Raw genomic sequence first — 18,004 nt, 5'->3', positions numbered from 1 at the left:
GCGCACTGGTACTTTCTTTGTAGACTGACATTTCAATGTCCTGTACTTTTCGTAGACACTTCTTTCTTTAAAGTCTTTCGTTTTTTTTTTTTTGTTTTTTTTTTAAGAAACCAAAATACATAAAACGGCACCTACTTCTTTTTGAGGCACTTCGTTTCAAATGTTGCCATTAATTATCGCTCTCTCCTCTCGTTGCTCTTTTATTTTCTACTCGGCAAGTTACGACTGTGATGACTCTCTCGTTTCTTCTCCGAGACAGGTTGCCTAGTAACACATTGTTATCTTAAGATGGCCGCCACGTTTTCATTTGTAACGTGATTACGTCACTACCGCTTCCTGCTGTGACGCTCACTTCCGCGTCCTACTGTGACTCTCACCGGGTTCCAAAGAAGCCTCTGTCTCCTCCAGTGCTGCTCTCCTGGTTCGAAAGATGCCGAGCCACTTCAAGATTCCAAGAATGAGTCAGTAGTCGGCTCGCGCTTCTCCGCACAAGCCACACTTTTCTTTTTTTTTTTTTTTAAAGATGCTTTTGCTCTCCGAAAATACAAGTGCGCCGATTTCTCTTCTTTCATCAGGAATTTTCCACATTCGCTTTGCTACTGCTGTATGCTGATTAAAGTTTGCTATTTAAAGCTCAGTTTTCTTTTAATGTCCAGAATCAGCTACAGCATTACTTTGTTTCTTCTTCTGCCTCGCTACGGTTTTAACTGTCACACAAGCAGACTGCACTGTAGTTTCTCTGCTCACCCACACTGAGTCCTTCTTTTTCTCCAACTCACCAGTTGTTGAAGTAGGCTACTGGCACGTCTTCCTTTTCAGTTTTCTTTTTCTTTTCAGGTCTTGACAATTTTCTTCTGTTTTAAATTTTCTTCTCCTGGCCACAGCTTCTTGTTATATTTTTTTCTTCTCCCTGCCAGAGCTTCTTGCTGTATATTTCCACAGGTTTCTTCCTTCTCCAATCTTGCGTGGTTCTTTTCTCACCAGTGGAGTTCTCCTCCCTCTGTAGCTGTTCAGCTCCCCTCACTCATCATCGCCATGTGTTGTAATGGAAGTAGGGAGGTGGATACCAGAGTAGAAATGGATAAAAGGTATTTATTGAATGCTACAGAGAATAACTGGTGTTCCCATCAGAAAGCCAGGGAGCTAACTGACAGGCAAGAATCCTGACAAACCAAAGCACCATATGACATCAGTAACTTAGAATGTAGATCTTAAAGTGATACAACAAAATACAAGTAAAGGAAATACAACATATTTCTTTTGTCCTTTGGTTGCTATTTTCTTCTCAAAATATGTTCAATTGGTTAAATACCTCCATATTGTGGATTCGTCTGACATAACTGCTGCTTCTCCCTCATAAGTCACGTATATTGCTGTATTGATGGATCAACCAAGCTTCCACATAGGCCGGTTTATACGTTATTGTAAAAGTTGCCAGTCGGTTGGATCTTTAATGTAATATCTGCTGGAACCAGTGGTCGAAGTGTGTGTGTGTGTGGGGGGTGGGTGCGGGGTCTGAGGGGCATGACGTGCCCATATTTTTAAAATTTGACTAAAACACTTCCCCGATTTTGTGTAAAAAGACGACGTCCGGGGATGGTTCATTCTGACAGTTGAAAAGCTTCGGCTGACACATAAGGCAGGGGTCTCATGTGCTGTGAAGTCGAGGAGGGCCAGAGCTCAACAAGCCTACTTGCCTGGGTCCTGCTTCCCTAAAATAAATATAAATGTGCGCAACTGGTCAATCTACAAATCTAAAGGCTGCTTGGAAGCCAGTACTGGCTTTAATTAATAGAATTGCTTGAAGCTTCATGATGACACGTTTATGTTTTTTGAGAGGTATTGTAAGGGAGCTACCAGCTAAGGAAGAAAACGAGTTACTTACCTGTAACTACGGTTATCCAGTATTGGTATCTTTCATAGATTCACATGCCTGAATCATTCCCCGTCGTCGAGGCGGGAGTCCCACGGTAAATAATATATATAATAGCAGTGCCTAAAATTTCTTGTAGTAGGCTGGAAAAGCCCAAAGGCCTAACTAGGCCTCAAAACTTAGCAGCCTATCTACATCATTATGTAAAAAGACCTGAAATAGTAGCCTCAGCCAATCAGCTGTCCTCACCCTCTAGAACCTTCCCAGCCCAGGCAGTTCTCCTCAGATTTTCCCAGCACAAGTGAGAATTAGTATCAATAGAAAGAACTGCCCTACCGGGGAGGAGGGTGGGTGCATGTGAATCTATGAAAGATACCAATACTGGATAACCGTAGTTACAGGTAAGTAACTCGTTTTCTTATCCAGTATTAGGGTATCTTTCATAGATTCACATGCCTGAATCAGAATAGCAAGCAGTAACATCATGTCTGTGGATAGAGGAAGGTGGGAGACAAAGAAAAAACATATATCTATCCCCACTCAACCAGGAAGGTAATAGAGTACAAAACCTGTTTAACATAACATATGCATCAAAACCTTCAAAATATGACTGATAGGACAGCATTATAAATATGTAAACTTTAAAGCAGTATAAGAAAGACTATAAGCTATCCAACCTTAGTGAAGAAGATGCTGCAACACTGCATCACCAACAGCTGTGTCATCCTGAACCGCCGACTGCAGACAGTAATGTTCGGTAAAAGTGTGGACACTTTTCCAAGTAGCAGCTCGGCAAATGTTCTCCAGCGTCACTCCAGTGAAAAGGGCCGTAGATGTCGACACTGTTCTTGTGGAATGAGCTTTGACCTTCCTTGATAAAGGTCTGTTGGCCTTGTCATGACAGAAGGTAATTGTAGAAGACAACCACCTGGCAATAGTTGCTTTTGTGACAGCTTGACCGAAGGTGGTTCTTCCATAGGCAACAAAAAGTTGTGTAGATTTACGGATGTCTTTTGTTTTCTGCAGATAAAATTTCAAACACCTTTTCACATCCAGAGAATGTAAAACCCTCTCTGCAGGAGTTTTTGGATCCGGGAAAAAGGTTCTGAGTTTGACCGGTTGATTAATGTGGAATTGAGTTGGCACTTTAGGAATGAATTTTGGATTGGTCCTAAGCGTAACAAAGTCCTTAGAGAATTGCAGAAAAGGGTGAGTAATAGTGAATGCCTGTATTTCACTCACTCTGCGAGCAGAAGTAAGAGCCAACAGGATTGCAACTTTCCAAGTCAAAAACTTCAGTTCTGCTTTATGGATTGGTTCAAAAGGCCTTTTCAGAAGTTGGGAAAGAACAACATTAAGATCCCACTCCGGAGGAGGAGGACGAACTGGAGGGAAAGCCCGGAATAGTCCTTTAAGGAATTGTTTGATCAAAGAGGATGAACATAAGGATGGTTTGTTGGAATTCTTCCTGAATCTGGAAATTGCTGCCAGATGCACTTTAATAGAAGAAAAGGCTAGACCTGACTTAGCCAATGACAGTAGGTATGGAAGGATGGCTTCAGGAGGAGCCTGAAGTGGATGAACCTCATTATCTCCACACCATGAACAGAACCTCTTCCACTTGAAACGATATGTTTTGATGGTGCTTTGCGCACGTGCTTGTGACAATATCTCCCTGCAGTCCGAGGAGATGTTTAGGTCTTTGAACTCTAGGAAGTCAGGAGCCAAGCGTGCAAGTGCAGCGATTGAGGATCTGGATGATGGATTTGACCTCCCTCTCTTGTCAGCATCGACACTGTCGGTCTGAGCCGAAACGGAGGTTGTTGAGATAGTAGGAGAAGCTCCTGAAACCAAAATTGCCTTGGCCAACGTGGAGCAATGAGGATGAGGGTGCAGTGTTCCCTCTTCATCTTTTGCAGCACCCTGGGAATGAGCGGAATCGGAGGATAAGCGTACGCAAACATTCCGGTCCATCTCATCAGGAGGGCGTTTCCTCTTGACCCCCGTCCTGGGAATCTGCTGGCATAAAACAGGCACTTGCTGTTCTGCTGTGTGGCAAACAAATCCAGCGTCGGCTTCCCCCAAAGCCGAAAAATTTTCTGTACTTGATGTTGTTCGAGTTCCCACTCGTGACAGCCCACAAACGTTCTGCTGAGACTGTCTGCTAGAGAGTTGCGAACCCCTTGTACATGCTCTGCCCTGAGGGATATGCTGTGACTTAGGGCCCATTTCCACATCTCCTGAGCTTGCAGTGACAGGGTAAGAGATTTCGTTCCTCCCTGTTTGTTTATGTAGAACATGCTGGTGGTATTGTCCGTACGCACCAGCACGGACGAATTCACAATCCTTGGTAGAAAAGCTTGTAGGGAAAGAAAAATGGCCCTTAGTTCCAAGATGTTGATGTGCATCTGTTGGTACTGATGAGACCATCTTCCCTGGATCCGAAGGTCCTGAAGGTGACCTCCCCAACCTTCCATGGACGCATCCGTAGTCAGGGTAAACTCCGGAATCTCTTGGAGAAAGGTGAGTCCCGGCGACAAGTTGTGTGCCTTTGACCACCAGAGAAGAGCCTGTTTCATTTTGACAGTGACTTTGATGCGGTCGTCGAATGATCCCTCGACCTGCTTCCACTGACGAAGTAACTCTTCCTGCAACGGTCTCATTCTGAGCCTTGCCATAGGAATGAGGTTGATCGCAGATGAACACATCCCCAGAAGGGAAGCATATATCCGAACTGAAAGTGACTTTTTTGCGGATATCTGTTTTGCTAGTTTTACGAGCTTGTTTTGTCGCTCCTGTGTCAGGTATGCCTTGCACTGGCATGTGTCCAAGACTGCACCCAGAAAAGTCAATTGTTGACGAGGTTGGAGCTGAGATTTCTTTGAATTGAGGGTCAGTCCTAGATTCGAGAAAAGTGAAAGCGTTCTGCTGACCGCTTCCATTGTCGATTTTCTGGTTGGACCTTTTAACAGCCAGTCATCGAGGTATGGGAACACCTGCATTCCCAGGGACCTCAACATTGCAGCCACTGGAGCCAGGCATTTGGTGAATATTCTGGGGGCCTGTTAGAGGCCGAACGGGAGCACTTTGAACTGGAAATGGACGCCGGCCACTTGAAACCTTAGGAATTTGCGGTGGTTCGGGTGAATAGGGATGTGGAAATATGCGTCTTGCATATCCAGAGAAGCCAGAAAGTCCCCTTCGTTGAGACAATTCAGAATGTCCTTCAACGTCACCATGCGGAAACTCTGTTTCTTTAGATATTTGTTGAGTTTGCGCAGATCCAATATCGGACGCCACTCTTCCGAATTTTTCTCCACGAGGAAGAAGCGAGAATAAAACCCCATCCCTTTTTGAGAAGGAGGGACTCGTTCTATTGCATTCTTGCGTTGCATCTTTAAGGCTTCTTTGAAGAGTAAGCGCAGACGAGGGGGAGGGGGACCCCTGGGCGGCGTTGTTGGAGGCTTCTGCAAAAACTCCAAAGTGTGTCCCTTGCTGACCAAATCCAGGACCCACTGATCTGAAGTTATCTTCCGCCATTGGTGGTGAAAGGCGGAAATCTTGGCGCCCACGGGAAGGGAAAGGTGAGTGGCTGACATCCAGCAAAGCTCATTGGCGCTTGTTAGAATCTCGCCCTTGATTGCCTGAGCGTCGTTTCCCTCCTTGCCGAGAGAAAGAACCAGAGGCAGGCTGCCTGTAAGAAGATTGGTAATAGGGCTTGTTGTAGTTGGATTGATACTGTCGATTTTGTTGGTTGGAATAATTGCCTCTTGATGAGTAACCACGGCCTCTTGCTCCTCTAAAGGACCCCCTCTTGTATTGCAGGGTTCCCAGAGATTTAGCTGTATCGGTATCAGTTTTAATAGCCAATAAAGCGTCATCAATGTGCTTCCCAAACAATGACTCACCATCGAATGACATGTCCAAGATTTTGGTTTGGACCTCAGGTCTGAAAGTGGTTGCCTTGAGCCAACCTTGACGTCTAAGCACAATTGCTCCAGCCAATTGTCTAAAGTTGGTATTAGAAATGTCCAGGGCGCAATCAATAATTTCTGATGCCGCCCTTTCGCCTTCTTGCACAATTCTGCGCACCTCCATCTGTTGATCCTCCGGGATCAATTCAAGATATTCCGTGAGCTCAGACCACATTTGTCTATCATAACGAGCCAGGATAGCTAATGAATTAGCAGCCTTAATGGATGCTGCTGCATTTGCTGAAAACTTCTTTCCAATTGCATCAAGCCTTCTTCCCTCTTTGTCAGGTGGCGTTGAAATGGGAGCAGAAGGATTTTTGGACTTCTGCTGCGCAGCCTGAGAAATGACCGAATCCGGTCGAGGATGACCGATTAAACAAGCAGGAGTATCAGATGGTGCTCGATACTTTTTGTCTATCCTTGGCAAGACTGCCGGAATGGAAGCTGGAGTTTTCATTATGTTGAGGCCTTCCTTCCATATATAATCAATAATAGGTATGGCCCTGACCACTCTCCGATATCCCTCTTTAAAGTCATGTAAAAAGCAGTCCGACTGCTCAACTGTGACAACTAACTCAAATCGATTAGCAGCTCTCTGCATAATATTGTGGAAACCTCCAATATCTTCAGGTGGAGAGTCTGAAGGACGGGGTGGAGTTGGAGAAGGCGTAGGGATGATATAATCCTCCCAAGGATCCACCGGAGTGTTATCTGGTAACTCTCCCTCTTCCCTGCTGTCCTCATCATTAGAAGAACTGTCTACAACTTGAGGAAGTGGAGCAGTATGTTGCTGTGGCGACAATGGAGCTCTTGGCGACGGAGGTCTTGGCACAGTAACTGGAACAGGTGACCCAGCAGGCGCACCTTCATTGGATGGAAATCTCTGGCGATAATCTGCCAACATAGCCTGCAAATCCTGTATTAAGGAAGTTGGTAAATGTGTCGTGTCCTCAGACCGAGGAGGTCTAGTATGAGGGGACTGATATGGTGTTGAATAAACGTCATGCATATATTGTTCTTGAACTTCCTCTTCATCATCCTCCTGATATTTAATATTTAATTGAGAAGGGTGACGGGCAATCCCAAAGGGACCATCATCCTCTTCCCCTTCATCCGACTCTTCTTGCATGTATGTCTCCAAAATGTGCGATGGCAAAAGTGGAGAAATATGGGAATAATCCTGCCTTTTATACGTTTTCATTTGAAAATGAGTGAATTGTATCTTTGCTGGAGGGGAACCATGCATTCGATGAGCAGAAGACCCGGTAAACGGATTCTCCGTCGACGGTCCTGTCAATGTAAAAGATCTTGCCGTCGACGAGGCTGTCAATGGTATCGTCGTCGACGAGTCCTTCGTAGTCGGGACCGTCGATAATGTCTTCGTCGACGAGACCTTCGTCGTCGGAACCGTCGATGATGTCGTCGACGGGTCCCTCGTCGTCGGGACCGTCGATGGTATCTTCGTCGACGAGTCCTTCGTCGTTGGGACCGTCGATGGTGTCTTCGCCGACGAGGCCTTCGTCGTCGGGACCGTCGATGGTGTCTTCGTCGACGAGGCCTTCGTCGACGGGTTCGACGTTGGAGTGTTCGTCGACGAGTTCTTCGTCGACGAGACCGTCGCTGATGTCTTCGTGGACGACGAGGCCGTCGATGGTGGCTTCGACGACGAGTCCTTTGGCGTCAATGGTTTCGTCGACGGAGCAGTAGATTTAGTCGACGGGGCCTTCGTTGAGAAGGATTTCGACGACGGTAACTTGGATTTAGACAGCAATGGTGGTACAGACATCAAAGGTGACGTAATAGCTGAAGTGGTAACCATAGAAGTAGAAGAGGAGGTAGAAGTCCAAGTAGTAGTAGGTACAGACACCAGAGAGATAGTCTTAGCCTGGGTTGTACTCACAGTTGAAGAAGCCGGTGCACTCTTAGAGGGTTCTGAAGCTTTCTGAGAGGTTTTTAACTTTTTCTGTCTCTCAGGAGAAGCATTCTCTGTGGATCTAGCTCTCTTGCTAGAAGTAGAGGCTTTGTCCTCATCATCTGTGGATGAAGACTTCAACCACAAAAGAACCCTTGCCTCCCTATCCCTGATGGTTTTCTGAGGGAAGGTACGGCAAATTCGACAGTCCTTCACCACATGTGAAGGGTGCAGGCAATATATACAGTCCGAGTGCTTGTCATCTACATGGACTCTCTTCTTGAAGCAGGTCCCACAAGGTTTGAAAGAGCCTTCTTTTCCGACATTTTAAGGTTTGAAGATCAAAAAACTGAGTAGGCACTCAGGGAGACTCCCTTACACACGAAGTGCGGTGAAAATCTGAGGAGAACTGCCTGGGCTGGGAAGGTTCTAGAGGGTGAGGACAGCTGATTGGCTGAGGCTACTATTTCAGGTCTTTTTACATAATGATGTAGATAGGCTGCTAAGTTTTGAGGCCTAGTTAGGCCTTTGGGCTTTTCCAGCCTACTACAAGAAATTTTAGGCACTGCTATTATATATATTATTTACCGTGGGACTCCCGCCTCGACGACGGGGAATGATTCAGGCATGTGAATCTATGAAAGATACCCTAATACTGGATAATGAAGTGTGTGCTTTTAAAAGACAGTTATAAAAAAAGATTGCACAACGTACAATCTGGGTATTACTAAAATCTATATTTTGAATGCACTTTTTGATCTTAAACCATTTTGTGCATTTTGTAGCAGACTATCTTATATTGTGAGTAATGGAAGTTTAAAATAATGACTTACATGTTCACAGCGCTTTCTGTCACAGAACAGACTGACCTGGTAGCACGAAACAAACATGTGTCACTATTCTCCACTGTACCAACCAGGATTCAAATCTGTGGCTTAACTAATAGAGGTTTCATAATGTCTGTGCATTAATATATATGTAGTTACCTGAAAGTGAAAAAAGAACAAAAAAAGTTAGAATATTTCGTTTTTTAGCCACACCTTTGACCACGCCCCTACACTCACTCACCCCGCCCCCCATTGTGCGCAGCATCACAGTGCCCATACTTTTTTAATGCACTTCGACCACTGGTTGGAACAACTGTTTTTCAGAACCCAAATACAAAAATCTTATAAACAGTCAACATGAAAATAAAATTGATACTATTATCATTTTCCTTTATAGCGAAAAGCACAGGCCGAGGAGGTCTGGAACGGATTGGCAATGTTTACAACAGCGATGTTACAAGTAAGAGAGCTGGTCTCAGACAACGCATTAATATATTCAGTGGACAAGACGTACAGCAATATCAGAAGTGTTAAACGGGTCTTAAAAAGTTTAAATGTACAGGTAAGCATCTGAATTAAAGCAATTAAACAGTCACAGCAAAGCTTTGCAGTAAAAACACATAATGAAATCGCGGATCCCGCGCACAGCACAGTAAGATGACAGGTGATGATTTACATAAGAGACTATTACAAAATATGTGTGCGATAAAATGAAAGGTAAAAAAATAACACCTTGAACTATATGCTCACACCGGACTGATTTTAAGAGGACATTAATATTCTGAACAAATTCTTCATCTCTGGAGGGCTTATATTTTCATATTTTTGTCTCTGCCTTGTTACCACGAAAATCTCACCAGGGGCGGCTCCTCCGCAATGGCGGAGGAGCTTGTCCTCACCACCTGGCTCAGAGCGAGCAAATGAATAATAAAAAAAAAATTCTAGCATGGTTTTATTTTTCATTTGCCGGGTCTGCGCCAGCGCTGTAGGGAGGGGCGGGGCACGGGTGGCTATGTGCACTCCCTAAGTGCGCATATGTGTTTGGCCAGCTGTCCCATTCCTTCCAAAACACACATGCACACTTAGGCTTCTCCAGCCAGGCTGCATTGAGCAGCCGGGCTGGAGAAACCCCCACAGACTCCCTGGCCTGAGCGGAGAGTCTTTTCAGCCCGCTCAGGCCAAGACTGTATGGGAGTCTGTGACGTGGTCCCAGTCACTTCTATGACAAGGAAGACAAGAGGAACCACGACGCGGGAGGCGAACAGCACCTCAAGGTAAGTTAATCATTTTTTAAATATATTCTAACACACCCCCACCGCCCCCCCCCCCTCCCCACGTTCCATACACCTGCCCCACCCCCCTTTGTTTGTGGAGGTTGCCACTGAATCTCACTTCAGTTTTCAATTGTTTGAACGAATAATGAATGGGACCAGAGCATTCTGCACATTGAAAAGTTTAAGGCCGTTTATGAGCTTGGCCTCTCCTTTTCAAAATCTTTTCAATGTGCAAAAAATGCAGGCAAATAGGTTTCTTTACAGAGTACACCAAGAGGCACATGGCGACGAAAAGTGAGTAAAGTAGGGCTCACCCTGACTGCATGAATATGGGTGCTTGCTTGATGATAAAATCCTCTGCAGAATAATCTATGCATTTCGAGACCAACAACTGTACCATTAAAGTGTTATTAGCTTGCTTTCCTGGGGAGGAGGCAACATTGGTGACAAAAGGACATGCAGGCAGATCATGTGGGTAAACGGCAGAGGAGATAGCACTGGTTGGTTGTAAAACATTTGAGGTTTTATTAGGGCTTTTAACAGGATGTGAAAAGTAGTGGGTTCCTCAACAAGAGGCATGACCTAAGAAGCGTAACCAGGAATCCATTCCTAGAGTCGTGACCTATGTAATTAAGGGCATGGCATAAAACATATAAACTACACACCAACGGCACGCACACAAATGTTTCAGTTGCATGGTTCCTGCACAGACAACACCATTGACGCTGACACCACTGACGCTAGGAGGAATTCTCATCCTCCACATCTGCAGTTTAAGCGCCCCTCATGGATGACTTTGCGATCTTGACCGGCAACGTCAATGGCCTAAACGACTCCATTAAAAGAAGTGGTGTTTTCCACTTTGTGAAACGTCATCTGCCGATGATCGTTCTCCTCCAGGAAACACACCTCCTTGGCATTGTCCAATCCTGGCCCGTGCGGACTACGAAAGGGTCTTTCACGCGGGACACACTGAGGCTCCAGAGGAACTGTAATTCTCTTCCATCGTAGTTTTACCCTCTCGGATGTACACACCTGCGTAGATATACATTCATTTGGGGACTCCTTGAAGGTGCCCACTTAATCTCTGTTTATGACCCACCGCATCTCACTAGTGCGACCCTAGTGGGTCTGTAAAAAATAACCCTTAACCATCCCTCAGGTCACACGATCATAGAAGGCAATTTCAATGTAGTTCTGCATCCCCCTATGGACTCACTGTGACTTGAGCTATGGCCCAATGTAGGCCCTCCCCTTTGGCGGAATGGTACAGCGCCCTTGGCATCTGCAATGTCTGGTGGATGTGGCACCCTCAAGTGGTTTGCTAAACTCACATTTCGGCAGCTCATGGCTGCTTCTCCAGACTTGACTACCCTTTCATTCCAGCGAACAACCTGGCAGCTACCACACAGGTGATCATTCTCCCGAATGGAATGTTTGATCATGCCCCAGTCTGGCTGCTCCTGAGTGTAGCCCACAAAGTCCTCAAGTCAATGTGCCGCCCTAATGCCTGATACCTGAAGGACTCATTGTTCTCCCAACATATACTACAGGAACTCACTGGCTATTTTGTGTCAAACCAGGGTTCTGTATCGAAGAAGGGCACTCTTTGTACAACAGGTAAAGTGGTCATACGTGGTAAAGTGAAAACCTATGTACAAGGGCAAGGGAAGGGCACGCTCCAGAAAGTTGTCAACCTCGAGGCAGCCCTCCTCCAAATGGAGTCTCAATATCCATGTCACCCTGACGGACGCACAAAACAACACCTCATGGCACATAAGGCCTTCCTATGCCAATACAATGCTGATAGCGCTTATATACCCCTGGGTGATAAGGCGCTTTATAAGCTTATGATAACATAACATAACATAACATAACATAACATAACATAACATACAGTCTGTAAGAGGCCAAGAATTGCTGGATTGCCACAAGGGCTAGAATTCATGAATGGGGCGATAAAACTGCTGCCTTGGCTAGCAACCCAGGAAACAGTTACAAAAATGATCCCAATGGTTCAAGATCAGGGTGGAACCCCACTAGACATCTCCAAGGAGATAGCAGCCGCGTTTACTATCTATTATAGAAACCTTTTCAAACTCTGTCAGCGAGTCCAGTCTGAGATCAACTAACCACTTATCATTGACCCTGCCCCTTGTTGCCCTCTCACAACCAGATAGGCAGGCAGCCGCTTGATCAGCCGATAATTGAGCAATGTTGAGGGGGCCATTGCAGACATGCCCACAGGCAAGACACTGGGGCCCAACGGTTTCCTGAGTGAATATTATTCTAGATTGGAGCCCTACTTGCTCCACACTTCCTTAAATTATACCTTGAGGCCACTGAGATAGGCCAGTTCCCCCATAGCTGAATCTAGCTACTATTGCTGTTATTCACAAAACCGGGAAGCTCCCAGAGAGAGCTGTGCATTCGACTGCCTGAGTTCATCGATCAACACGGAATTGAAGATTTTTTCCAAAATACTAGTCAATAGACTGTTGCTAAAGCTTTCCACGCTCATTTATCCAAGTCAATGTGGCTTCATGTCTCTCTGGCACTGCATTTGTAGAGTGCAAACTGAATTATCGCATCACCACTCACTGCTACAGCCACCCTTCTTCTCAATTTTGAAAACGCATTTGCTTCCCTGGACTGGTCGTTCCTATTCCAGGTGCTTGGTAAAATGGGGTTTGGGCTGTATTTCCTTTCACTTATTAAACTACTTTCCGCACATTCTAATGCCCAAGCACGAGTCAATGGCGTTTTCTCCCCTATTTTCCCTATCGGACGCGGAGCCAGGCCAGGGTTCCCACTGTCCCTTCTATTATTTCCATTGACAATTGAACCACTGGCAACATGGGTCAGTTGTGATGAGCAGCTTTGGGCGTTCCACTGGCAAACTGGCTTCGACGATTTCATCACGCTATACGCCAATGATGTCCTGATATTCATGTGTAGGCCCCAAACCTCAGACTACACCTGCTTCAGATGCTGCATCAATTTGAGGAGGCTTCTGGACTTCGGGTTAATTGGACCAAGTCACTCCTTGTTCCTCTCTAAGGTGATGCCTCAGCAGTTGACTGGCAGTCCTGCCTCCCGGTAAAACATCTCAGCTTCGAATACCTCAGTGTTCACATTGCCCTGTTGCCAGAGCTCATTTGGAGCCTAAACGTTTACCCACTGCAAACACAGGGAAAAAGAGATATAGCTAAGAGGGAAAACGTGCCCCTTACTATCCTAGGGCGTGTTTCCTTCTTTAAAATGATGATCCTACCCAGACTCCTTTATGTGCTGAAAAAATGTCCCCCTCTCTATTTCCTTAAGTTGGTTCATACAATTTACAGCCCGGATATACAGATTTCTGTGGGAGAGCAAAACTCATAAGATTACCTCCCAGAAATGTGAACAATCCACAAACAGCGTGGGGATGAGAATGGCCATCCCCGCCTGTACTACTGGCCGTCGCAGCCCAAAGAAATGAATGATTGGTTATTTGGGACCAAAATGAATCCGCCTTCCGGCTTGAAGTATCTATAAACAGAAGTCAGAATATTGACGCATTGTTATGTAGGGCTCCCACCCCAAGTTGCTCCTGAAAGTAATGAAAGTCCCAATCTAATGCTGGCAGGTCATCCTTCGGTGGACAAAATGGGATCTCAGACCCACAGAGGAAAGCCCCTTATGGGAGGGAACATGGCTTTGACACCTCTAAACTAGAAGGGTTTAATCGATGAAACCTTCTAGACATTTCAAAGTTAGGAGACATGGTCAGGCTCAAAGATGAAAACTTTGAGGGAACTACAGGTTGACTTGTGAGACATGTGCTGACTCCCTACCAACCAACCGGAGTACAGTACCCTATAATCTAAAATCACCTTCGGAATGCAGGGTCATCTCAACAATTTTCTTCATAATAAACGCCTCAGAGCTCTAAGGGCCTCTCAGTGAGTAGTGGGAGGATGGCGTGGACCCTCTGGATGAGACTGACTAGTGAGCGCTGAGATGACCCCGCAAGTGTTAGTCATCTCCTCCCACCTTCGCTTTACAGCATTGAAGTACCTGCATATAGCCTACACTACCTCCCGACACCTTGCAGCAACAGAGATTAATTCAGAGTCCTATTGCCCCAGATGTGTAGATAAAGATTGTGGCTTCTTCCACATGTGTCTGGGACTGCCCCGTCATGCATTCTACTGGGCGACAATTTTCTCCATACTGTCCACGATAACCAGACGCATGGTCAACTGTTCCCCACATATTGCGCTACTGGGGATATTGGAGGATGTGGGCAGACTCTGAGGGGAACACTTGTTGGTGGGTATTGAGGTCACCATTGCAAAGCAGGATGCCAGGAATTGAAAGTCCAGCCATGCCCCATCGCAGGCAGCATGGAATCGGTGAGGGACTGATGTGCCAAACTGGAGGAAATGGTGGACCAAGCGCGGGGATGTCCACACAAGTATGAGAAGATTTGGGGAAGGTGGTGAATATACTACAGTATTCTGGTACCTTAAGGGGTGTGGGCATGACTCTAGCCACCTCTTCCTGGTGTTTTGCTAATGAACTCTAACCCTGGCTAAATGGGTACAAATGTGACGTAATGTTGCTTTTGTTTTTCTATACAGATTTATTGTTTGTACAAAAATTACTAACATTTGCTTATAAAAAAGAATTAAACTAAAATGATGTGCTTCCCATATCATGCATCTGACCAATAGTTTGGTGCCTCTCTGTGAGCTTTTAGCTACTGCATCCAGGTATCTCACACAGTAAAGAACATGCACTTAAAAAAACAGACCTAGTGGATTTGCCAATGCTTGTTAGCAGTATCAGCTAAATAACAACAATACATTTGCATAAAACGATTAGAACTGCAAATGTTTGATTTCTGAAAAAGTAAGAATGTGAATTAAACCTTAGTGGCCTTCAGAACTATTGTTCTTTCCTTCAAACCATTTTACTCTGCAGTCACTCTGCTAGGCACTTGAAACCCTTTACTCTCCTCCTCTTAGGAAATGCAAGATTTAGTAAAACAGGTGAACTGTAAACCGGAACAACGGCACTGAATGAATTACCTTACAGATTATTTTGAAATCGATCAGTGTTTGTGGCTTAAGATCATGAATAAAAGGCTAGGTATGGACAAGTTTCAATGTCAGCTTTAAATTACTGCCGGGACCGAAACCCGGAGAAGACCCAAGTAGTTAAAACCAGTGGCGTAACGAACCTTGAGGGGTCCCCACTGCAGAGTACGTGAAGGGACCCCCTCCGGACTCAATGTAGAGCACCCCAGCAGAAGTGCGGTGCTGATGGGGCCCCCTGGAGGGTGAGGGCCCCCCGCACCGCGGGGGCTGCAGGGGCCTGTGTTACGCCCCTGCTTAAAACCCAGGGTTTTATTGTATTACAGGAAGTGAAGCCAGGGCCGGACTGGCCATAGCGGGCACCGGGCAATCCCCCGGTGCGCCGCACGGGTGGGGGCCGGTTTTGGTCCCCTGGGGGGCGATTTTGTTACAGGACAGTTTTTGCAGCATAGCTGCAAAATCGGCCCTGCACCAAAATCGTCCGAATACTGACCCCGGCAAAGAGCTCGGCGGCACCCCCAAACCCCCTGAGTGGGGAGGGGGGTGGCCGAGCACTTTGCCAGGGCCGGTTGTGGTTCCCAGTCCGGCCTGAGTGAAACAGCAGATTACAGGGTACAATGACTACAAAAACCAATCAACTCAAATGAGGGCAGTTGACATCAATCAAACACAGCAACAGTAAGGACTTCCTAATCAGTTCTTCCCAGTCACCAAGCTGACACACACTGTGCAACCAGTATAGAATAATAATAATAATCCACATTTGTAAAGCGCACAATCACCCGTTAGGGTCTCTAGGCGCTGGGGGCCGTCGGGAAGATTAAGCGAGCTATTGCCCAGAGTCACATGGTGCTGGGCTAACCTGCTGCCGGAGCCGGGGATCGAACCCTGATCCCCAGATTCCAGCGTCAGTCGCCCTGGCCGCGGCGCCACACCTCTCCCGCAATGGGTGGAAAGGTGAGCGGGAGGTATAAGAGAAGACACTAAACAACTTCATCATATAAATAACTAAACATGTAAAGCAAACACAGAGCGTATCCTGGAGCATCTTGTTGTGGCTTACCAGACGTAGCCGAGTTGTCTTTCAGGTATTATTTTATTAACTTCTTGGTTGCAGGATGGTAAAAATATACATTTGTATATATGTCTTGGTATCCTTATACTCCAGCCTCTTCAGCTCAAACGCCAGCCCCACCAGGAGCAGCCTGCCAGCTGCTCAGCCCATCTCCAACTGTCACCAGTCTTCCACACAGGCACCCAAAAATTCCTTGCATCACAGTCCCACCAACATTCCAATACCGACTCTCACTCAAGCTGAGCAGCAGGGAAACGGCTAGGCTGGGAAACATGTACCAATACAATCAGGATATAACACATATTTTAGAAGACAAAATCAGACAGTTCTGAATCACCCAATGTGCTTCAGTATTCTCTACGATGGATACTGCAGTTGGTTGCACTGGTCACCATTTCACCCATATGTCCACAAATAGTCTGAAGCTGTCTGTGGGTTCATAAATAAATTAACGTAGTCATTGTCTTGCACCCTCGCAGGAAACCTCAATGTTTCCTCAATGGCACAGGCAATATAGTCCTTCACTGAAACCTCTAGATCCTACCTCTTTCTCAGGGCCTCAAGATACATAACATAACATATTTTTTTTTACATTTACATACCCTGGAACACATGGCTGTTTTTGCCGCTCAGAACCGTTTTGTACCTCTCCGAGTCCACTTTAGTAAACAGTCTGCATTGCTCTGGACTGGTCAGATCCAGTAACACTTCACCCAGGCCCGATCCCTGACCCACCTGGTAAGGAATTCCTGGCAAACAGAATGAACGCTTTAACCACTTACACCATCGACACTGAGAGCTACGTATCAGTCCCTAACCATTTGTCGTTCAGGATTTGCTGAACTGCCATCTATAAATCTATTCCTTCTACAGGAGCTGGGAAATCAAAGATCCCCATTTTCTTAGCTTTAGCATCATTTTCCAAGTTTTCTTCTTTGGCCTCCTCCAGATTCACTATCAACTTGAAAGCATATTTCTCCAATTCCCGACAAAGCTCGGTTTAAATTGCTATGTTTCGACACCTCTTTTTTTCAGTGTGGACACCCACTGGTTTAAGGGCTCATATCGCATTCTGTCACAGAAATACAGACTGTAATCTCCTCTATCGAGTTTTCCAGGGAGGTCAGTCTCTGATTTATCTGGTGTGTCATACTTTGTAAGTCTTTTAAATTATCCATAATCAAGCCTTTGTTTTAGGAGCAGTGCTCACACTCACCGGGCAGGTCAGCATCATCACAATGAAACTCCTTCTGTATAAGGAAGTCCCACTGGCAGAGACAGACATCTTTCCGCACTAAACTATATGTCATGTTTTCAATTCCCCATCCTCGGAAGGGGATTTGATCAATTGTTTCTTCCTTTAACTAGTAGTTTAGAATTTCACAACAAATTAAAGAAGTATATTGTCTTTCTAGCCCTGATTACGAGAGCAGGAAACAGGAATGTGATAAAGATGTGTAGGAATCTGTGCAGATTATTATTACGTTTTCAGGCCTTATAGTGTACCCTTGTTCCTTGCTGCGGTCTTCACGCTTGAGCCAATGGCAAACCTTTGAGGAGGATTTGTGATGGAAGCACAAACATGATAGCTAATGATGCAGATATCATTCAGAAAGTGCTATATTTGAAACATACAATGGAAAATCCAGATAAATACTGCACCTCCCAGAGCTGGGCCAAAATCAGGAACCAGAAATCCCAAACTGTACTAAAAAACAAAGCATTATGCGATACCAAGGTATCAGCTGAGAAATATCCAGCATCAAGAGCCCATAATCTCGCCAAATGTCACCACCATACCACAGGTGATGCAAACCAATATTGATACTGGAAGCGACACCTGGAACTGAATGTATAACAAAGAACTGGCCCTAGTGATCCATCGAATGAGGGCAGATAGAGGGATTATTCACCTTGAGACCAATCCCAAACTTCACAGAGAATGAATCACATTTATGATTATGGTGGACATTCTTGGCAGGGAGCCT

The 18,004-nt window shown here is 45.6% G+C and overlaps 1 protein-coding gene across 1 annotated transcript in view; it reads left to right on the top strand.

Annotated features, from left to right (window-relative positions):
- The window catches only part of EPO (erythropoietin), a 157,722-nt gene that overhangs the window by 102,503 nt on the left and 37,215 nt on the right, over positions 1-18,004 (top strand). The window contains exon 4 of the mRNA XM_078671562.1: positions 8,984-9,148. Within this exon, the coding sequence (XP_078527688.1) occupies positions 8,984-9,148 (165 nt within the window). The remainder of the gene's footprint in view (positions 1-8,983; positions 9,149-18,004) is intronic.

This window comes from Lissotriton helveticus, chromosome 12 (assembly GCF_964261635.1).
Source record: "Lissotriton helveticus chromosome 12, aLisHel1.1, whole genome shotgun sequence".
Taxonomy (NCBI): Eukaryota; Metazoa; Chordata; class Amphibia; order Caudata; family Salamandridae; genus Lissotriton; species Lissotriton helveticus.
This window is presented reverse-complemented; position numbering and strand designations above follow the sequence as displayed.